Source organism: Cottoperca gobio, chromosome 1 (genome assembly GCF_900634415.1).
Source record: "Cottoperca gobio chromosome 1, fCotGob3.1, whole genome shotgun sequence".
Classification (NCBI taxonomy): domain Eukaryota; kingdom Metazoa; phylum Chordata; class Actinopteri; order Perciformes; family Bovichtidae; genus Cottoperca; species Cottoperca gobio.
The window spans coordinates 11,690,979-11,714,339 of record NC_041355.1 but is presented as its reverse complement, the minus strand read 5'-3'; the positions used below and the strand labels follow the sequence as shown (position 1 = coordinate 11,714,339).

Here is a 23,361-nt window from a genome sequence, read left to right as displayed (position 1 = left end):
TTTGAACCATCTATTGGATGCTTTTAACAGGAAAACTGAGTTTCAATACAAGGAAATTAAAGAAGTCTAAGATCAATAAAAGCAAGACTTGTCATTTATCTTGGTTGGACTAATACTTTCAATTGATAGAAATTATATTTAAGCAATTCGCCACTAGAGGCCCTGGTTTACAGTGATTTCCGAACGACTAAGAGCTTTGTTTCTTGACTGCAAACCTTTCAAATTCGTGTAAACGTATAGGGGCGGGCAACATCGTCACTAATGAAACAAACTGCCGATGCCTGCCGCAAGCGTCTACAACAAACGGTTAAGGAGTTATATAAGGGGGTGGGTTTGATCTTCTGTAAACATGAACAAACAACATTTGCAATGAAAGGAGAATCATTGCAGTACCACCATTCATTTAAACATTACTATAAGATCATAGGCAGCATAATGAATCTTTATTTGCAGCACTATTGTGTTGGATTGTGTTTAATGGTGTATGTTTATATGTTGTTGTGTGCACTCCTGTAACTCCGCAGTAAATAAACATGGATTGTGATTCAGTTGAATGAAATTAATCTTGTCCACGATTCTTGACTAAGAACAATCTGGCAGCTGTGGCTCAGGAGGTCAGTAGTCAACATGTTGAAGTGTCCTTGGGCAAGATACTGAACCCCAAATTGTCCTTGTATGGTAGCCTCTGACTGAATGTAGGTGAATACTGACATAATTTATCTATAAACTCTTCACATTTTACCATTGCATTTATTTTGCTCTACTCGTTTTTTTTAGGCAAACTTCCAAGTTGTATTTCTTTGCTTAATATTAAAACACACTGGATGAGCCTGTTTTATTAGTCCCCTGCTGTGTCCTCAGTGCTAAGGGTAATAGAGTTGTACATCAAATCTGTTAAAACCATGATACACATATAAATAATAATAAAAAAGAGAGAGAGATACGAGGTGTTTGTTACAACATGAAGTCTGAAAGCCAGTCCAGCATCCGAAGCTGGTAGATAACTGTCTATGAAGTAAAACATATAAAACAATAAATACAAACATTTTCTTTATTACCAGGTGACAGCTTCAAGAGCATCAACACCAACAGTTGGATTTCACTTGCTACACTGAGGTTACTTCACACAGTCAGTGAGGGCTTCTGAGGTGATTTTGACGCCTCTTTCTAGTTATGACTTGCCCATCAACGCAACAGTGATTATAAACAAAGCAGGAGCAGTAGGTGTGAAAATGTATCAGGGAACTTTGTTTTTCAAAGATTCGTTTGCTTCTTGTGACAGAATCTGGTTTTAGATTTAAGATTACTCTGTCCTGTAGGTCAGCTGGTTCTGGAATGTAGACAGTATTTTGTAAACACTACTAGGGATATTTTTATTTATTTCACTTAACTCTTCAATCATATTTTCACTGCGTTTTATTTTCCAATGTGAGAATATGACCAGCTGACCTACAGGACAGAGTAATCTTATCTTGTCAGAGCCACTGACCGGTTGAGGACCAGACTCCCACGTAGTCTGCCTCCACTGGACCCCAATACTTCAGCACCATGTCAAAGTCAGCCATGATCTGAAGAAATGAAGAAACGTGTCACAAAAAACTCTGATTTTGGGATTTAAAGGGCCTACGAAATGATAAACATGAATTTCTACTGATGATAGTAAATGCTATTTGTGTTCTAAAATGATGTGTTATTTATGACACAATGATTGCAGTATTTAATAAATCATGATTTAGTATGTCGACCACCGATGTTTACATCGCCGCTACCGGAAACACCCAACGCCGTGTTCTGACGTCACAAGTAGAATACAGTCCACCAGTTGAATACACAGACAGCACAGGCAGACGTGGCGAAGTCGGACTCTGGCTCGGATATTTTGACAGAATCGAGTAACAGTGAGTCGTCAATAGACTCGTTGCACCTTCAAGAAGAGGAGTTTATTGAAGAGGATGCCGGTGTCGTGGATTTAGATCATGCGGGCGAGTTTAACGTGGTGGAAACAGAGCAGCGCGAGACACAGTGTTCAAGATGGAGACACAGACGGGAGCGAAACATGCGGATGATGGTGACTGGTGATCCTGGATTTGGCGGCGATCCTGTGCGACAACAGAACACAGACAGATATATACATCTGACTATAATTAATAGAACTTCTCAATATATAGTAAATACATCATAATAAAACGTAACATGAGCCTCGATCGTAAATAGATCGCAAGCTATCGATAGCTTGGTTTCCTTGAATTGTTATGAACCCGACTAGTTGTCCGCAAATTGCTCGATCCCTAAATATTCACTTGGACACATCGACGTCTGTAAAGCTGGATAACTTGATAACTTGATTCTTTCTCACAGTTTCTGCGGTTGAGGTTCTATCGTTGTGTCTGATGTCAAACGTCATATATTACGAGGCTGTATATAAAACATTAGCTATTAGCTCACAAACAGACCGGAGGAAGAGCGCTGGTTTATAAAGTATAGTCTGTATACTGAGGTGAGACGGTCTATATATATATATATATATATATATATAGACGGTCACTATAGCCTATAGTAGCCGGAACACTTACCAGATGTTCATGGAAGTTACGATGTCGTAACTTTACGAGACTTACGTGAAACGGGTAAAGAGTTGCTACTAGATAGATCCGACCTCCGTACGACCATAACAGGCTTATGAGCTGCTTACGAGCCTGTCGTGAAACACAGGCCTATACATAGTATGAACTTAAGAAGACGTTAATATTGGCCTTTTTTCTGGATATTGCATATTGTGTACATGTCCTTACCACTCTTCTTTGTACATTTAGGTGTACATGTGAAAACTGTACAATTATGGAAGCAATTGAAGAGCTGCTGCCAAGAAAAGGATGTCATGGAGGAATTCAATGAATATGAGGGACATGGTGCAAACATAACCTGCATAACAGATCACCCAGGATTCAAATCAAAGTGTCTGGATGTTTGGGTGTTGCAGACAGCCTACCAAAGGTATTCGAAGAGGAAGAGGGACAGACAACAAGCAGGTGATCAGCCACGTAATGAATAAGTTACTTGTGTGCACAAATGTGTAGAGCTCAGAAACTTTGATGTATTTATGGGAAGTCGAATGGTCACTCTGGCACAGTCACAGAATAAATAGATAAATAAGGTTGAAGTGATTACCATTGACATGTATTATCTTGTATGTTACAGAATGTATCGCTATGTGGCATACCACCAGCTGGTGAGATTTTGTTGGGGAATACTTGGTAAGAACCACAGAGTGCCATCATGTGCCATTCAAAAGATCTGTGCTACATTTCCATCTGACAACTACACGTCGTTCAAGTATCAGCACTTTATTAGAGTCAATAACAAAACACAATGTCAGTTCAGTGATTGAATCTGCTTCTATACAGCACAGCAGCATCTCTCTTGTTTGGTTCTTCCACCGACTGCTGAGTGGAGCTGGGACTTCGAAAGGTTCCTCATCAACATTGTCTTGGCACAAAGCATTGAGTCTCGGTCAAGAGTTCAGTAACATACTCTGCAAAAAATATGTTTTATAATCAAGCATTATATATAATATGTATATATATATATATATATATATATATGTTTCTTTCTGACATGTCTGAAATGTACAAAACACAACTTTACTAATAAATCTTTCAAACCAGCTTGAAATTGTATTGCATGTTTATATGTCTGCGTAAAGAAAATATCTAATAACATTCATAATAAAAGATGTGGTTGAATTGATTGAGAGAGCAATGATATCAAATTAAACACATATATGAATTATGTACATGTGATTGTATGTTTAACACGTCATGTGCAGGTCTACTGGTACTACAACTGTAATGTACAGATGACGTACAGTCTGTATACTTACTGGTGTACACACAGCATCCTCCCCAGTGTGGATGTCTAATAGATGGTCGCTGATCATACAGGTATCCTCAGTTCTGTCAGTGGCTTCATTCACCAATGTTTCAATACCTCTGTAATAATAGGGTGATAGTTAAAAGTTAAATAGACTCACGCTTTTACTCAAACTACAGAATAAAATGGGGAAGCCTGTTATAAACATTGAATCTATACTTAATTAAGCTAATGAAGTGTAATTAGCTAAAGTTATTAATACTACAAACAATAACACGCATATCGGCTAGGGCAGGGGTCGGGAACCTTTTTGGCTGGGAGAGCCATAAAAGCGAAATATTTTTTTATGTATTTCCTTGAGAGCCATATATAAAAATATATAAATTTGAATGCAACTTTATGCGTGCATTTTTTAAGAATAACGAGCGTGTTTCCAAACACTGACAAACCATCTCCACCGCTGTGTTCCCGACAGCATTCTGCTCATAAACTGAGCGCATTTGCCGACTTTGCAGCTCAGATATTTAAATTGAACTGCTCAGCAATCCGTTTGCAGTTGACTTAAATATGTTCCATATCTTTTTGCACTTTATCCAATATGTCTATCCTCTTCAATACATGTGGACCGTGTTTGTCTCTCCCTGTGATTGAGTTTGACCCCCGGTCTACTGCTTTGCTTTGTGCAGTTTCTCCTCTGCTCGGTTTCGCGAAGGGCGGGCTCCGCCCCCTACGCACACACGTGTTAACACACCTTAACCTACAGCCAGAGACAAAGCGGAGGAAAGAGAGGGGAGAACTAAAAACAAATCCGCTGCAAAATGTTTTTACTTTAAAATGACACAATATAATTATTTGCAGCGACAATCATGTTAAAAAATGTTAAACGAGCCATATTGCATTATCGAAAGAGCCATATATGGCTCGCGAGCCATAGGTTCCCGACCCCTGGGCTAGGGCCTGCTGTAAACTCGTTACATACAGTAGGCCTAGACCGATTATGGCTTTATGCTTGAAGCAATAAATACAGTAAACAAGTAGCACGACTTACCTTCGCTCTCTCCCTTTTGGTGAATGCATTTCGTCGTCTCTTTGATGGAGGACTCTGCACCGGCGGACATGTTTGAGTCGGCGTGCTGGCTTGTGCTGGCTGGGGTCTCGGCAGTATTGTAGGCACAGCATCTGCTTTCAGTTTTAAATTCTTTTTGAATCTCATTTCCTTGGCGAGCATAGTTTGTTCGAAACACGATCTGTGCTGCCCACAAATCGTCGGTTTCATCGACACACTGGTCTTGTCCATAAACGCGACATTTTATCATCTTTTGGCCACAGAAAGCTAGATTTGGAGACGGCCCCACATCCCCATACAACACATCGCTTCACAATTATCCTTGGCGATCGATTGTTGTCCATTCTTTCTCGTAATAATTGACAGCAGTCTTTGCTGGATGCTTCAACGCAGACGAACACTGGCGGCGGCTGTAACGCAGACGAACACTGGCGGCGGCTGTATTCTACTTGTGACGTCATCGCCCGAACATTGCCGAAGTGGATGCTCTCTCCGCAGCGATCGATTTTTGTTAGCGGAAGTCATTTTTATGCTGTTATGATCGTGATTTGTTACGAATACATCAATATTAAATATATATATATGGCACATTTCACAATAGATATGCAGCCTCTATCATATATCAATAACACTGACGTAATATAATTTCGTAGGCTCTTTGTCACAGGAAACAAAAGAATCTTTGAAAAACAAAGTTCCCTGATACATTTTCACACCTACTGCTCCTGCTTTGTTTATAATCACTGTTGCGTTGATGGGCAAGTCATAACTAGAAAGAGGCGGCAAAATCACCTCAGATGCCCTCACTGACTGTGTGAAGTAACCTCAGTGTAGCAAGTGAAATCCGACTGTTGGTGTTGATGCTCTTAAAGCTGTCACCTGGTAATAAAGAAAATGTTTGTCTCCAATGTTCATATTTTTTACTTCATATCTGGCAGACACTTGACACATTTGACTGTTCGGGTGCTAGACTGGTTTTCAGACTTGTAACATGTTGTAACAAACACCTCAGCAGATTCTGTGACAGGAAGCAAATTAATCTTTGAAAAACTATTTTCACACCTACTGCTACTGCATTGTTTGTAATTACTGTTAGATTAAAGGGCAAGTCATAACTAGAAGAGAAAGAGGTCCTCAGAGGCCCTCACTGACTCATGTAACCTCAGTGTAGCAGTTTGTGATGCCGGCAAACTTGAATAACAGCTTCAGGGCTTTTTGGGTTCTTTTTAACCAGTGTTAACACTCACACCAGAAATATAAAATATTCGATTTAATTAAGGGTGCTGCGATCAGACGATATCATATTCCAGTTTAACACAATCAGCTACATTTATCTACATTTGTGATCAACTCACAAAAAGCAATTATAATATGATTTGACCCTTTTATTACTGGGATCTTCCAGCCGTTTAAATGAAAAACAATCTACTTATTTTCAATAGAAATAATAAATGAATGCTGCAAGCAGCGATGAACGTGTCTATCTATGCGCGTTGGGGATACTGGCGGGACGCCCGTTGATTCTGCAGTTTATTGCTGTGACCGTTGGAGACCGGGCAAGCGAGTAAACATTTGTCATATTCAGGTATTCAGGTAAATCTCATGATGTTTGTCATATAAGGCTGACTTCCTGTTGCGAGCAGGTGGCGCTATGACTGTGAGTTAATCTTTGCATGTAAATGTCTTCAGGCCATGACTCTTATAAAGCTTAAGAAATTTGGAGCAGATTGGAGAATGTATGCTCAAGCTACACAAACTTCCTGTTTCATGGTGAACTGTGCAAAATGGCTGGGATGCCATGTCTCCCAAAAGTTTTTATGACAAACAGTTCATGAGTTATGTAAGGGGGCGTGGACAATTGTCATTAATGAAATGGGAACTCTCTGTTGAGTGCAGTGATGCCTCACACAAGTTGTTTTGATAAATGGTTCATGAATGAGCTACAGTGTGGGGGGCAGGGGGAAACCCACACTATTGGCCTATGAATGTAATAAGGTCTGGACCCTTGAACGAGAAATTTGGTTCAGAGTGTACTATGTATGCTGGAGTTACAACATTGTCGTGTTTCATGCCCCAAAAATGCACTCAAAGACTACAAATAATTTAATGATAATAATAATCCTACAAGTTTAAATAGTTCCATCGCTCTTTGTTGGTGCTCGGGCCCTAATGATAATTCAAAAGCAGATTCTGTCACAGGAAGCAAAATAATCTTTGAAAAACAAGACACATACATTTTAACACCTACTGCTCCTGCATTGTTTATAATCACTGTTGCATTCATGGGCATTCACCTGGTAATAAAGAACATTTTTGCATTGATTGTTCATATGTTTTACTTCAGAGACTTTTTTTTTATTATTAGCATCGAGGACACAGCAGCTGACTAATAAAACAGGCTCATTCAGTGTGTGTTTTTTAGCAAGAGAATTGTATTGGTAAGACGTAACAAGAGTTTACAGATCGTTCTTAGTCAAGAATCGTGGACAAGATTAATCTCATTCAAATGAATCACAATCCATGTTTATTTACTGAGGAGTTACAGGAGTGCACCCAACAACATATAAACATACACCATTAAACACAATCCAACACAATAGTGCTGCAAATAAAGATTCATTATTTTCATTGCAAATTAGTTTGTTCATGTTTACAGAAGATCAAACTTTTTTTTACATCTTGCATGTGGAACATTTTCTTGTCACCTGACCCTGGCATACATTTGAATGACTTTTATCTTTAGCCGGTGAAGCCCAGCTCTTTGTAGTTGGCCTCCATGTCAGCGATGATGCCGGCCATCACTTTCCTCAGAGCTTGCTGCCCGGCAGCATCGAGTCCCGCCTTCTCCTCCAAGACTTTACCAAGGACCTTGGCCATCAGCTGAAGAGAAAATCACACAAACAGCTTTAAAATCAATTTAGAGGCCACAAAAAATGTGATGCAATTTATAGTTCAAAAAATTATTTTACAAAAAAGACTGCATATTTTAAAACATTCACTCATGTTCATCAACCTCACCTTGAAGTTAGAAAGAGGGACCTTGTGCTTCGTGGCGTGATCGTTGGCAAGAGGTTTGATGATGGCAGCGCGGTCTCCTTTAGCCCTCAGCAGCTCACCCAGTTTCTTCAGCATAGAGGCACCGAGGGCAGAAACATTTGCGTCACTGGGCATGTCACCATTGGCAATACCGGCAAATTTGGGGAACAGCTTCAGGGTTTCTGGGTGCTCTGTGAATAAACTGTGAAGAAAAGGAAACCAGAATAATTTTACTAAATCCTGTCTACAGTCCAGAACCAGCTGACCTACAGGACAGAGTAATATTATCTTGTTAGAGCAACTTACCGGGTGAGGACCAGACTCCCATGGCCCGTGTAGTCTGCCTCCACTGGACCCCAATACTTCAGCACCATGTCAAAGTCAGTCATGATTTGAAAAGATGAAGAAACGTGTCACAAAAACGCTGATTTTGGGATTAAAAACAGATTCTGTCACAGGAAGCAAAATAATCTATGAAAATCAAAGTTCGCTGATCACATTAATTTTCATACCTATTGCTCCTGCGTTTTTATAGTCAGGTTCAAGGGCAAGTCATAACTAGAAAGAGGCGGCTACAGCGCCTCAGCAGCCCTCACTGAGGCTGTAAAGTGACCTCGGTGTAGCATAATTTGCGGTGTACTCTGAATTCCTGAGCAAGAAATTATCAAACTATTAATGTGTTTTTTCCCAGCTATTAATTTTTCTGTTTAATCAGTTTAATTCTCTGTGGTTATTTCTAAACTAAATCAAAAATGTTTTCATCAATAAATGTGAATCATTCTGAGATTAAATTATAAAACTATTGAAAAAGACATTACATACCTGCAAAGTAATAAATATATAAAAATAAATAAATTGGTGTGATTATACCAAAATATTTTTGACCTGACTTCCCCTCCCTCCTCAAAGCTGATCTTTTATTCTCCTTCCCTCTGTCTTATTACCAAACTATTCCAGTCCTCCCATACATCTCTTTCAGTGCACATCTCTTCAACACCTCTAAATTTAATCTAGAAATGTTTGATTCCACGTAAACATCGTCTCTGATATGATCATGTTTCACTCTGAATATCTTTGTATTGCTTCATTTTACTGAGCTATTATGTGCCCATAATCTCATTTAAAAATAAGGAAATCAGTTAGAAAGGTTAAAAAAAAAACAGTGTGTGTGTGTGTGTGTGTGTGTGTGTGTGTGTGTGTGTTTGTTTGTTTGTTTTTTAGGTTGGTCAGCCACTTCACCAGGCTTATTGTTGGGAAAATCATCTATATTTGTTTTAATAATCTTAATTTTATGGGTTTTTTTATGCATTTTTGTCTTTTGTCTGTTTTTTAAGTCTCAAGTACGGTACTACTTCTCTTTCCCATTCAACAGTTTCCTGCACTCTTTATGTTTATTTTAAAATCTTAGAATTCCTTGCCCTGACTCTAGTCAATGTTTCCTCGTATTGTTCTTATGCACACTATGTTATTATTTCATAGTGTTTGTATATTAAAGTTGGTCAATTATCTAATAACTGTCTCTGTAATATAAGCCCCTCCTCTTCTTAACGCTGATTGGTCCAAACAGTAGCTCACGTGTCTGTTTATGCAATAGTATCCTCAGATTGGGTCACGTGGTTTTTCAATACCCGGAAAACATCAGCAGTGACCGTCAAAAAGGCTGTTAAAGTATTTAAGTGTTTATGTATTTTTTACTTTTATAGGTTTTAATAACGTCGGTTGTTCATCAGCGGTGTTCTCCGACATGTTGCAGGCTTTGAAAGGCTTCAGACACCTCCATACAAGTGCAATGAAACAAGCAGGTAAACAATAAATCTGTCTGTGAGACACATGTTTGTTTTATTACCATTATAGCGTTTTACAGAAGAGAGACAAGTTGACAATCGTGTTTACATGTCATTTCAATGCAGATGTTGTTCGTAGATATATAAATGCTTGTGTGAGGCAACTTAAAACTAATGCTCTTTATTGAACACAATAATAATAATAATAATAATAATAATACTGGACACACAGCCAATAGGAAGAGATAGATGCAAACATACATTTGGTCACAAACTTTATAGATAGATAGATATATATTAATTTCGAACATGTAACAAATAATAAGAAAACAAAACAAGAATAAGCAATAAAAAATAGCAAACACATACAGTACATCACATTCTCCATTAACAAAACACATAAATATTACCTGTTCAAAAAGGAGTGGGAAGAAGTAAACACTTATACGGTCATTCTTCTTCTATAACTTAAATAATGAACATAGTGTTTATTATATATATATATATATATATATATATATATATATATATATATATATATATATAGTATATCTTAACTTTTTACCTTTACCAGCATGTGTCAACAGAGACAAAAACAACAATCAACTAGAAAATCAAGTTTGTCACCATACCATGCAAATAACCTGAAGCTTGCTTTGTTTTATGTTTTTATGTATTTATGTTCCTGTTTTTTTATCCTTTGTAGTTGTCATTACACCTGCCCAGGTGAAATTAGCCAAGCTGGCAGAAATTATTATTAATGTCCCCATAACTTTAAACTGTATAAATAAATTAAAACAACTTCAACATCATCATCATCAACAACGAGCGTCACAGTCCCGAGAGAGACAAGTCCTTCTCCTCCCAGTACTTTCAAAAACATCTTTTTGAACTGATCTATATTTAAACTTTTTTCTAAAAGCCTGCCGTACATCTCAACAGGTAGACTAAGTAATGTGAAACCACACCCAGGTGACAATTGCCGGAAGTGATAATAACCAAATAGAGCGTGTGCAGGCTAAACAAATAATGATAATAATAACAATAATATTAAACACAGGCTAAATACACATTTTGGCTCTTGGATATATATATACTGTATAGAACAGCCATTCACGAGTATCACTAAACCAGAGTGTGTAATGTGTCCAGTTTCAGAGCTCTCTGTCCCGGTCCCGTGGGGAGAGATCAGAGGGAAAGTTTGGGGTCCTGATCACGGTCGTCCTGTGCTTTGCCTGCACGGCTGGGCTGACAACTGTGGCACATTCAACACCCTCATTCCCCTTCTACCCAAAGGTAATTGCTGTTCATGTAGAACCTTAAGACATTAAGGAGACCTTTCACATGCTCTCAGTGATGTTTTTCCCTAGGGTCATGTCCCTTGTATGATTTATGTTTCCCTGGGTCATTGTGTGGAAATCATTTACAGTCTACTGATGTTATGACCCACTGTACGCCCTCATTTGTGGAAAGACCGTTTTCTTGATTTAAGACATTGTTCTCTCCACTGTGGCTGAATGGATTTTTTCACCATTCAAACTGCATTTGAGATGTCCATCTCCCTTCCTTCTTTTGCAACTGGACCTGTGAAGCTAGCCCTTACCAATCTCTTACAATGTTCATTCGTATCAGTAGTCACACTTTCCCTGGGAATATAGGAATGATGTTATGCACATCAGTTAGCCTGGCTCTTCTCTCTGTGCGTCCTCTCAGAGTGCAGATACGTGGCGGTGGAACTGGCAGGTCACGGTTGGTCGTCACATCGTCCTCCTGGAGTTTGCTACTCTTTCCCAACGTATGTAATGGACGTACGCAGAGTCGTTGACGGTGTGTGAGTTACAGAAATTACAAGACATGATTAATTCAAATCCAATTTCGGTGTTTGTTCATGCAACAAGTTAGATCTCTGCAGCGACATAGTGCGGCCTGGCGCTGGGTGATAAGTCATTATTATTGGTTGTTGACTTTCAGTGGAAACGTATCTTCATTATATGAACAACATTTGAACATAAATGGAGGATTCTGAGCAGATTCTAATGTTATTAGAGTTATTTAGTTAATTAATGATTTATTTTACACATTTGAAGAGTTTTGCCTGATTGCCTCGACAAAAATAGCATCTTAACTCGAGGTCAAGCTGTCAAACGCATCTTACAGCCACTGATCTCCATGACAACAGACACACATCTGAAGAAGGCTGCAGTCAAAAGCTCCTGTTAAGATTTAGATTTTAAATCAACATTTACTTTTGTTTAATGTGATTTTGCTTACATATTGCTTACCTATGATTGATATTGGGATATCTATTACAGTTGCTGTCTTTCACTATGAAAGTCTCAGTATTCTGTGATGATGAGAAACTGAAGCTGGTTGATGATCTGTGAAATTACTCCCACAGCCCTGCAGTGGAGCAGATTCTCCATCATAGGCCACAGTATGGGTGAGTGCAGCTTTACAGCAGAGTGAGAGCAATTAAAATGCTTGTGGTATGTTATATTTATATATACTTTATATTTCAGGTGGTAACATTGCTGGAATGGTGAGTGCCAGTGTCCTGACAGGCTACTCTTCTCATACTGACTCTGAAGAGACTATTTTGCTTTACTGTGGTATTTATTGTCTCTTCCACAGTTCAGTGCACTGTATCCAGAGATGGTGGATGCTGTCGTTCTGCTGGACTCGTATGGATTCTTACCTACAGATCTGGTACTTCAACACTTCCCATACTACAGAGCTGTAATTTGTTGTTTAGTTTTAGAGTGAAGAAAAATCCAATGTACTTTCATCAATATCATTGCATTTATTTACACAGTTACTTCAGAACAGTTCCTAATTTATTGTTACTTACCGGTACTTTGTTTCTTTCTGCAGTCTTTTACTATAGAAGTAATCATTCATGTCAAAATCGGACCATTTAACATTAAACTGCACAACTACCAGTCACAAATACTTAAAGCCTGGAGCACAGACAGATTTAATACAAGTGGACAATTATTATTATTTGTTTTAATGGCTTCCTGTCTCATAATACAATCCCAGGGTATCTGCAGGTCTTGAAAAGTCACTGAATTTAGTTTCCTGCGACGTAGAAGATATTAAAAAGTGTTGATTTGGCAAAACTAAAATAATTAATTAATTCAATCATTAACTCTTTCATCAGTAATTATTGGTATATACAACAAAAAAGTACAAAATAATGGCTTATAATAATTAATTCAAAGTAATTTCGTCCATACTGGCTTTACATCATGCTGTCTTTGCCCGGTATGATACGGGTGTTAAATTGCGTTCTATGTGGTATTAAAAGCTCTTTAAAACTCTGCAGAAACCCTCTACTAAACATGCAGAGCAGTAGGTACAAAGGAGAAGGAAAGACGAGTTGCTCAGCTATAGAGTTAAAAATGATTGCTATTTTTTAAGACCACACTGTTCCAGGAGTTCCCTGCTCGGAGAGAGCAACGTCTCTAGTTGCTCTCAGACAATCTTTGTTTTGAGACGCCTGATTTTCACTGTAAAAAACTTAATAACGATGTTTAATGAATTCTACATTGTGAGTAAATGGAACAAATATACAGGTTGTTGACATGTAAGAAAGCTTTTCGTCTCCAGTGTAATTAAAGTGGATACAGTTTTGTCCTTTGGGTCCGTGCTAAGCGTTCATATAATATTAGTGCCTTCCTCAATATTTCACAAAGACTTGTGTTGCAAAATCCATTCTTTTAAGTAGTTTTGAATTGCTTGCCTAATAATTTATGTCTCTTTTCTTGCAGAAAGAAATCTTTAAAGTGATGAGGCAGGGGATGGATCAGATGGTTACGTTTGAAAAAAAGACGGAGGAGAAGAGAGTTTACACTTACGAAAACGCAGTAGAGAGGTGTTACACCTTCCTATTTATGTTGCACTACTGAACACCCACTCATCCAGTCTTGTTGCTCGTACAAGTGTTTTCTAAAAGGATTATTTTATTCATTTCAGGTTGTTGGCTGCAAACCCGAGTCTGTCTGAACGGTCGGTGCACATCCTTTTAGAGCGAGGTCTGGTTCCTGTTGAAGGAGGTACGTCTTTATCTCTTCTTCTCTGTTTTTATGTTTGTTATAGGTGCTCCATATGTAATTAGTTCATTCTCTGGATACGTTTTTACTCTTTTGTTAAAAATAAAATGTATTTTTCTCTTGCAGGTGTGGCGTTTACCCGAGACTTTCGAATTAATCTGGTAGGTATTTGCACCAATTCATCACTTTCATGCCTTTTCATCGCTCCCACAGGTGTTGCGTGAAGACCTTAAAATGCGTGTACGGTATTAATCATTGTATTGTTTTGTCTTTTGTTTTTAGAAAAATATCGCGCGCATCAGCTTGGAGCAGAGTCTGGAATTGCAGTCGGCGATACAAGCCCCTGTTCTAGTTATTCTGTAAGTTATTCACCTCACATTTCCTTATTACACGTACTAATCTCAATGCAATACTAGTAAATCGTACCTCACTAAATATACATACAATGTTTTTCATCTCTTTCTTCTTTTGTCTTTGCAGAGCGGAGGACGGCTTTGAGAAAATATTTATTGAACCAAATCAAAAGAAAGTAACATCAGCAATTCTCCAGGCCTATAGGGACAGAAATGTGAGTGTGTGTGTGTGGGTGTGTGTGTGTGTGTGTGGATGTGTGTGTCGGTGTGTCCTAGGCAGACAGGCGGCTGTACAGATGTAAGAAGTAGCTGCAATGTCCGAGCTCAATGTCTCAGAGGCAGAAATCTTTATAGCTGTGAACCTCAACGCTGACCTATATACTGGAGTTTAGTCAAGTGCTGCTGAGGAGAGTGAGAACAGAAGATGTGCTTCAACTAAACGTCTCTCATGTGGCTCTCTTTCCAAGTCAGCTGGTGAAAGAAAGAAAAGAATTCAGCTGCTGTACAACAAAAGAGAGATTTTGGATGTCAGAATACTAATACTTTTTGAATGACCATGTGGAAAGGGGTTACTCGTAGGAATGTACCTACAGAGAATTATCACCTGAATCTTGTCCCGTTGCCTACAGGCCTAGATTCTGCATCCAGGTGCAGATATCTGTTTATAGAGAATAGTTCAAATATAACACTTTACATTTGCTTGACATTCAACATCAAGAAATTCCATAAGATGAGTTTCAATTATTGTATAAATGTTACACTGAAATCTCTCACAGCCGTCCAACTGTCTCTGCCTCTCTTTCAGCACACGGTGGTGAATGTACCGGGCGATCATCACATCCATCTGAATGAGCCGGAAGTCGTCGCTGCACTCGTGTCCGACTTCCTGCAGAACAAAGCGTTGACTCAGCCAGCAAGAACAACAAATGAACAGACCTCAAAGTTATAGCGAACATAAAAAAGTTTAGTTTTACCTTAATTCATACACTCACCTTGGTGCTTAAACCTGTCAACAAGCTGTCTTACCATCAACTCGTGTTACTTTTAGTGGACTCCTAAATGATCGAATGTATTTAATAGATGTGTATTGGTGTTGAGAGTCAGTGGCATTGTGGGTAATGTAGGCCATGTTTCACACCCAGCTGCCTCTGTTTAACTGTCGATGGTCTGTAAGATAGTGAAGGGGGAGTGTCTGATGAGATGAAGAGACGGATCAACAATCCAGTGAATAGATATAATTCATACATAATTCATGTGTTGGACAGGTACTTTGGATTCTATTAGGAACTATGCATGTCTGTAATGCAAGACAAGTTTATTTGTATGTTATAATTCATACATGGACGCAGTTTCAAAGTCCTTTACATTCAATTTAACTTAAAGGAATTAACAACAAAAAAGACAACGTGCCGTTAAGACTAAGCAACTTAAGACCAGGCTGAAAGTCTTTCTCTGCCCTCGCTGGTTGAAAGTTTCCGTTCTTTCTCTGTTTTTCACCTCTGATGGGTGGGGTTTAGTGTGGTCAGAAGTGTGACGGTACAGTAGGGTGAGAAGAGGGTTAGGGTTTTTTTATATTTTATATTTATATATATATATATATATATATTTTATATTTAAAAAAAAAAATATATATATATATATATATATATAAAAAAAAATATATATATAAATATATTATATATAAAATATATATAAATATATTATATATAAAAAAAAATATATATATATATATATGGAAAAAAACTCCAAATTACTCAAAAAACTCAGACCCTTAAGGACAGACATGTCCTCATTGAAACCACAATCTTAGATCCCAGGGCCATTAAAGCATAAAATCATGCATACTATTATATCAGGCTTTTGATCTCGAGCCCTGGCTTCAAATTATAGTTGTTACTATTTTCCACCAGATTGAGCAATTTTCTAATGTTTTCCCTCTGGGGCAAAGAAGTGCCATTTTATTTGTTGTTCTCCCTTTTTATACATAAGGAGGTGCAAAATGTCTAATTGTTTAATTTAATATACAAAAACTCAACATCATTAGCTTTGCAAAGATGGATGCCATGACTGAGCTGTTATCAGACTGCATAAGATCGTACATGTTTAATCTCAAAAGTTAGTGAGCTGTGGGAAGAAAGAGTGTAACTGAGTGTCAGTGAGAGCCGAGGATTCAACAAGTACTGTTACACAATATCTTGTTTTCCATACAGCATTAAAACTATAATTTTACTAACAGACCTTTACCATTTAGGAGATGGAAACAATGTTGTTGACTTGCATAATTGTTGTAGTTGTATAAAAAATAAATCACTATGAAGGTGTTTAGAAAAGTGTTATTCTTGATTCACCTTTTTCTAATGCAGACTGTTCAAAAACAAAATATCACAGACATTTATTATCATCCTCCATCAACTTCATAGAATGAAATTAAAGGATTATTTTAGCAGGAAGTGAATCATGGAAGTGGGAACTTTCCTACTTTGTGTACGGTACTATAGTCAAACTAGTTTGGGTTAAGGCTTTAGAAGTTAAAAGTTTTTGGTTCATGGTGTGGTTCAGCAATTCCTTCGACTCCTGGTTTACGTCTAGCCTATTATGATAGATGAGTCACACCAAATATATCAAAATATGCATCTTTCCAGGTTTGACCTGAAGAATGGGTCACTTGATGAAGAACTGGTGCTCTGCTGACAGACTTTTGAATTATTAATGATGTTATGAACACTAACATATGAGGATGTCAAAAGACTGATACGGGTAAATACAATCAGAGAGATACTTCAGATTCAGATTTAGAAAACTTTATAATTTCCGAGAAGGTTAATTAATTTGCCAGTAGACTAAATACCATGTTATAAGGTCTATCGTCAATACACACAATTTCAAAACTCACAGGCAAGGTACAAGGTAGTTATATCCATTCTCACCCCATCCTCATTTGAACACCTTGCTTTTAAACTGTCTGGTCCTAAACCCCTGATATTTATCGTCCCCCAAAGCCAAATCTCTGACTCTCGGTCTCTGCCCTCACTCCGAACGCCTCCCCCATTCACCTGGTTAATACTTAAAATGATACACTCTCCTCCTGTCTTGACATTATGGCCCCCATAAAAACCAAACCTGTCTCCTTCACACACTCCGCCCACTATTCAGTCAGCTGAAAAGACTTGCATACAGTACCGGTCTCACTGTAAATCTGGATGCCTACAGACTTCACCAACAACAATACAACAGTGCTCCCACCCACTACTCCTTCATCATCCAATCTGGCTCCAACAACCCCGAAACACTTTTCTCTACCATCAATAAACTCATCAAGCCCATGGACACCATCTTCAACTCCTTCACCAACAAGCGAATTAACTCTTTTCTCAAATTTTTCATAAACCACTGCAAATCCTCCGCCGCCACAGTCACTCACGGTGTCCCCCAGGGTTCAGTCCTCGGTCCCCCTCCTCTTCATCCTCTACATCCTTCCCCTCAGACAAATTCTACAACATGGTATCAATTTCCACTGCTACGCCGACAACACTCAACTTTATCTCTCCTCAAAGACCATCGCACCACTCGACCCTCGCCGCCTGTCTTGATGATATTAAAACATGAATGCAACAAAACTTTCTCCAATTTAACTGCAACAAATCAGAAATAATCATCATTGGTCCAAATTCCCTCATCCACTCCACCCAGTCCTTCTCACTTACTATCAACGGCTCCAACGTCACCACCCACATCTGCAACCTCAGAATCATCCTCAACCCCACCCTCTCATCACCCACCTGCTGAACTCCTTTCCCCATCGCATGGCTGCACTAGTTTTGACTGCCCTCTGTTCTGGTTTTGTTTTGTTCTGGTCTGTCTTTTGTTTTTATCTCGTGTGTACGAATTTGTATATATGTCTATTTTTATGCTTGTACTGAATGTGTCTAAATTGTAAAGCGTCTTTGTGTATCTAGAAAAGCGCTATATAAATTCAATATATTATTATTATTATTATTATTATTATTATTATTATTATTATTATTATTATTATTATTATTATTATTATTATTATTATTATTATTAGTTATATGTCAGACAAAATAGATCAACATACATGGGTCAATACATACTGTTCCTAAAAGTCTATTGGCAGTTTGGCAAATGAATCTCTGCGTGGGACAAATAGCCTGAAAGACCTTACTGAGGGAAACAAAAGCATGCTACTTTATAAGTTCTGCAGCGCCGGACAACACGGAAGTTGGTTTTTGGACCATGGTTTGTTTGTTATGTGTGTTTAGAGATGCGCGTGCTGCTGCGTACTTAACGAGGTGTTAAGACACTGCAACATCAACTACAATGGCTAAAGAAGGTAATGTCAGACGATGTGGAGACTTTAATTCGTTGTGTACAGTCAAATAATCACTTGTGTGTTTTTTTTTTTTACTAATCAAATATATATGTCAACTTTCGGATTTTAGCATCCGAACATCACTTTTTAATGCTCATATAGACCTGTAATGGTGTTTCAGTTTTCTCCTAGCTGTCAAATCCTTGTGCATGAGCTGCTTTCTCTTTATCTGACAGATTATCTATCAATCAAACAGTTTCTTTCGCCCTGTTGCCTAATATACAATAATAACACTGAAAGTCGTTGATTTTAACGTTTTGTTCTGTTGATTCTGTTTGTAATGTGTCCAGTGTCAGAGCTCTCTGTCCCGGTCCCGTGGGGAGAGATCAGAGGGAAGGTTTGGGGTCCTGATTACGGTCGTCCTGTGCTTTGTCTGCATGGCTGGGCTGACAACTGTGGTGCATTCAACACCCTCATTCCTCTTCTACCCAAAGGTAAACCATTATTTCTGTCCAGAAGGCAGAGATTGGACCTAGGCATTGTTTTGCAAGTCAAAAGAAGGTCTCAAGTCCATGAACTCAAGCCCCAAGTCAAGTCCCAAATCAAGACTGACAAGTCCCAAAGTGCTAACTTTGAGTTTCGAGTCCTGAACACGTCATAATCATCCATTTTGGCCTGCATCATTTGCATACTGCAATTATTTTTTCTTTTTGTTTAGACCACTGCAACGTTTTTGTACGTTAACAAAATTAACATTTGTAAAAAAAAAAAAGATCCAACAGTAACGTTGGTGCTTCACGGTTCTCTCCTGTTGGATTGGTTAAAATAAATAAAGTGTGGACTTGCTGGGAATGAATGTCTTTAACGTTAGTTGATTCAGGAAATGAATTGATTCATGGCACATTTTTTAAATAAGATACTTTTTAATCTTTGGGCTTGAGGAAAGGTATCAAGTATTTTGAAGTCAAAAGGCTCAGGTCCAGGTAAAGTCCCGAGTCAATGCTGTTAAATTCTGTAGTTTGCAGTCTATAATTGTCTAATAGTTTTCCAGGACGTTTCCTAGAAATAGCTTTTTCAATTTTGGAATGATAATTATGTAAAATGGAGACAATGTTCTTCCGATCTATTAATTATATTTAAGTTTTCTTCTCATAGAAAGTACAACACAATAATTAAACGCAACACAAAATGTGTTAATGTGAATATGCAAGCATACAACATTTAATAGATAATAAAGTTTCCAATAATAAATGAGTGATTTAAGATTCATTCATATTAACTCTATTATATTAACTCATATCTCTCATATGTCTCTATAATCACTGTAATCGGTCCCATTAAGAAAGAAATAATTATTAAAATATGGACCTGTAGCCAGCGGTGGATAGGGTTAACAAAAAGGGTACTCAAGTTAAAGTATTGTTACTTTATAATTCTATTGACTCAAGTAGAAGTGAAATTAATCATAAAATAACACGATTAAGAGTAAAAATCTCTACAAAAAACTACTCAAGAAGTGAGTAGTGAACTTATTAAATTAATGTATTACATCACTCATTTCTTCAGATTTTAGAAGTGCATGTATTGTATTGCAAATGTACATGAATAAAAGATATTCTGCAAAGTTGTTACTCTTAGAAGTACCATTTATAAATATGTAAATGTGGCACCACGGCCCATGACATCAATTATTACCCAAAATTGTAATGCATGCGTTTGGGATTTGGTGTCGCATCCCCCGAGTGTGTTGTGTGAGTGTTGCACACATCTCTTCGCAGAGTGCAGATATGTGGCGGTGGATCTGGCGGGTCACGGACTGTCGTCACATCGCCCTCCTGGAGATTTCTACTCTTTATCCGAGTACGTGATGGACGTACGCAGAGTGGCTGACGGTGTGTGTGTGTGAGCATATATATGCATAAAATTAAAGCACAGAAGGACTTATAGCAACTAAAAACTACATCTGTGTTCTGTGAATGAGATACTGAACCTGGTTGATGATCTGTGAAATTAACAGCTCTGCAGCTGAGGAACTTCTCCATCATCGGCCACAGTATGGGTGAGTGCATCTTTAGAGCAGCTCTGCTACAAAGTCATTTAAAGTGCAAATCACATGCAGCTTCTTTTTATTTACAGGTGGTGACATTGCTGGAATGGTGAGTGTCATTGTTTTCTTTTCCACACAACACAGAGACTATTTTTGTACGTGGTATCATCATGTGGTCCAAATTGTCTCTTCCACAGTTCAGTGCACTGTATCCTGAGATGGTGGATGCTCTCGTGCTTCTGGACGGTTTCGGAGTCCTACCTACAAATTCAGTATGAATCCTTTTGGCTCCCCAGATTACAGTCACTGTGAAACTTGAATAGTTTAGTGATTAAATGCCAAGCCACTCAGTGTCGTTGTGTTTTCTTCTTTCTGTTCAGTCTTGTTCCCAATTCCCACACGTCCCGGATGAGAGATGAGAGAAAAAGTGAAATGCTCTGGAAAATTATTTCAACATTCTTCTATTTTCCTTTTAGCTGAGAATGAACTAAATATCAAAGGGATTACTTTGTCATCTCAAAGGGCTAAGTTAAGTTACCTTCTTAATGTTCAGTAGTAGTTTATGGAGAGTATTTTGAATCGGCTGCTCTTGGTTATTTTGTGGAAACGCTGTGAACACACCTTCAAGTCAGGTCACATGGTAGCACATGCAGGTTGGATGACATTACGTAACGTTGCGTTCTTCGGTTTCAAACGGTTGAATAATGTTAAATTGGTTCGTATGTTTGATTCGGTTGCAAACAATGTGCTTGCTTGCGTGTTTTGCCTGCAAAGGTTTAAGGTTTGGGATTAAACTCTGGCTAGAAGCAATGGTTTTTGGGCATTGCTGACTGAGAGAGTTGGATAATAATTAAAGGGAGCCAAAACAATCAATTGAGCCCGTATGTGAGTCAAGCACCGGCTAAATACTGGCAATTCTCTTCATTACCATCTCATCTTTATATTCATACACTGCATCTCCTCTATTACAAAAGATATTTGCTTTACTTCCTTCTTCTGTCAGTAGCTTCTGTCTGTTTTCCTGCAGAAAGAAATATCCAAAATAGTGAGGCAGGGGATGGATGCGATTCTTCAGTTTGAAAAAAAGCCAGAAGAGAAGAAGAGAGTTTATACGTATGGGAAGGCAGTTGAGAGGTATTATTTACAAAGATTAATTTCAGATGACTAATAACTTTGTCTCTATCTTCAGCTGTTGGCTAAAAGTGTTTTATTTCTTTCAGGTTGTTGGCTGCAAACCCGATCTCTGTCTGAACAGTCGGTGCACATCCTTTTAGAGCGAGGTCTGGTTCAAGTTGAAGGAGGTACGTCTTTATCTCTTCTTCTCTCAGAGAGGAATAATCTCACTTTGCTTTCTCATCTGCTGGCAGCTGAATGTGTTTCTCTTTAGCAGGATTTGTGTTCTCCAGAGACCTGCGAGTTAATTTTGTAAGTCACAAGTTTAACCTCCCAAACCTTCCCCCACAGTCACCTCCTCTCTGTTAACTCGTATTTTCTACGGCAGACGTTCGGCATTCATCTTGTACCGTACATGTGTTTTATTTTATGTCTTCAGAAAAATATAATGCGCATCAGTTTGGAGCAGAGTCTGGAGATGCAGTCGAGGATTCAAGCCTCTGTTCTAGTCGTTCTGTAAGATATTGATCACTACACTACAATAGATGTTTGCATTATCATTTTATATCTGTAGTATGACATTGTGACAGCAGAGACATTTATAACAGCTGACTGACGTACAGTAGCTAAAGTCCTGACAAATACAGCTCACAATGTGAAACTCATATCCCCACCCCACTGATGTGTTGTTTTTTTAAATGTATGCAAGTCACAAATCTCAGTCTATGTAAATGCTTTCTATCAATAACATACTCTTCATGCTACAGTATATGATCTATTCTCACGTTGTATGTTCAAAATCTCTTTCTCCAGATCAGAAAAAGGCTTCAATAGAATATTTTCTGAACCAGCTCAAGGAGAATTTGCCTCAACACTTCTCCAAGGCTTAAAGAACAGACATGTGAGTTTGCAACTTGGAACAGAATGAAAATACAATCAAAAAGTTTGAGGTGGTTTTGTCGTGATATTTAAACATCTTAAGTAGTTATTGATTCTATGTAACCGTAGTTAATATCTGTTTCTGTGGGTTTCAGCACACGGTGGTGACGGTACCAGGCGGTCATCACGTTCATCTGAACAAGCCCGAAGTCGTGGCTCCATTTGTGTCTGACCTCCTGCGAACCAAAGTGTTGTCCCAGTCAAACAACGGACAGCACAAGTTATAAGATACAAACACACTCTGTCATTTATTTCTTAATGTGACATTCCTGTTGAAACAAGTTGGTGGGACGGGACGTTTCATGCTGAGCAAAGAGCTTTAGGTATATTTTTATTTATAAAACTTTATTGACGAATCAGAACGTGCCTAAGGGCATAGGCTTTGTTTTATATACATTAAGCAGCGATATGTGGGTCAGTCCCCAAGAAATGTTGAGCATCAAACATCTAATTTCCTTTAGTCTTGTACATTTTTATGCACCAATTTGTGCCCTTTCTGCATTAATTTATGGCGGAAATGTTATGATACTTCCTGCCTCAACCTTGCAACGATGCCTTATCTTCTTTCTTCACATTGCAACCGTTGCTTTTGAGAAACATTCTACCGACACCTACTTTACAGGAAGCATTGTTGTGTCTAAGTTGCGTTCTTGCATTTTGGCGTAATAAAAGTCCTGTTTTCATGTTTTTATTGGGGGACAAATGCACATGTTTTAAATACTGAGGGGGACGTGTCCCCAGCGTCCCCCCCCCCCCCCCCCCCCCCCCCCA

The 23,361-nt window shown here is 38.4% G+C and overlaps 3 protein-coding genes across 3 annotated transcripts; 2 read left to right on the top strand and 1 right to left on the bottom strand.

Annotated features, from left to right (window-relative positions):
- Window positions 1-7,675: 7,675 nt before the first annotated feature.
- On the bottom strand, window positions 7,676-8,361 carry mb (myoglobin). Its single transcript, XM_029434663.1, has 3 exons — window positions 8,279-8,361; window positions 7,955-8,174; window positions 7,676-7,816 (listed from the first exon to the last, which is right to left on the bottom strand). Exons 1-3 carry the CDS (start codon window positions 8,359-8,361, stop codon window positions 7,676-7,678), a joined length of 444 nt encoding a protein of 147 aa, XP_029290523.1.
- A 1,212-nt stretch (window positions 8,362-9,573) lies between these two features.
- Window positions 9,574-15,554, top strand: LOC115010157 (serine hydrolase-like protein). Its single transcript, XM_029434617.1, has 12 exons — window positions 9,574-9,774; window positions 10,909-11,052; window positions 11,470-11,583; window positions 12,155-12,196; window positions 12,276-12,295; window positions 12,388-12,462; window positions 13,527-13,630; window positions 13,732-13,811; window positions 13,935-13,969; window positions 14,091-14,167; window positions 14,289-14,376; window positions 14,967-15,554. Exons 1-12 carry the CDS (start codon window positions 9,717-9,719, stop codon window positions 15,108-15,110), a joined length of 981 nt encoding a protein of 326 aa, XP_029290477.1. The 5' UTR covers window positions 9,574-9,716; the 3' UTR covers window positions 15,111-15,554.
- Window positions 15,555-18,371: 2,817 nt separating this feature from the next.
- On the top strand, window positions 18,372-23,351 carry LOC115014489 (serine hydrolase-like protein). Its single transcript, XM_029441386.1, is given in 13 exon segments — window positions 18,372-18,512; window positions 18,842-18,985; window positions 20,270-20,383; window positions 20,509-20,550; window positions 20,628-20,647; window positions 20,736-20,810; window positions 21,566-21,672; window positions 21,759-21,777; window positions 21,779-21,839; window positions 21,929-21,963; window positions 22,091-22,167; window positions 22,465-22,552; window positions 22,686-23,351. Coding segments are annotated over 13 exon segments (927 nt in total). The 5' UTR covers window positions 18,372-18,499; the 3' UTR covers window positions 22,818-23,351.
- The last annotated feature ends 10 nt before the right edge of the window (window positions 23,352-23,361 follow it).

Excerpts from the sequence above, each read along its gene's own strand:
- mb (XM_029434663.1), bottom strand. The coding sequence starts at position 8,361 with ATGACTGACTTTGACATGGTGCTGAAGTATTGGGGTCCAGTGGAGGCA. Across the intron at positions 8,175-8,278 it reads GGGAGTCTGGTCCTCACCCG|TTTATTCACAGAGCACCCAG; the intron begins GTAAGTTGCTCT and ends TTTTCTTCACAG. Across the intron at positions 7,817-7,954 it reads TCCCTCTTTCTAACTTCAAG|CTGATGGCCAAGGTCCTTGG; the intron begins GTGAGGTTGATG and ends TTTTCTCTTCAG.
- LOC115010157 (XM_029434617.1), top strand. The coding sequence starts at position 9,717 with ATGTTGCAGGCTTTGAAAGGCTTCAGACACCTCCATACAAGTGCAATG. Across the intron at positions 12,463-13,526 it reads GATTCTTACCTACAGATCTG|AAAGAAATCTTTAAAGTGAT; the intron begins GTACTTCAACAC and ends CTTTTCTTGCAG. Across the intron at positions 13,970-14,090 it reads GAGACTTTCGAATTAATCTG|AAAAATATCGCGCGCATCAG; the intron begins GTAGGTATTTGC and ends TTTTGTTTTTAG.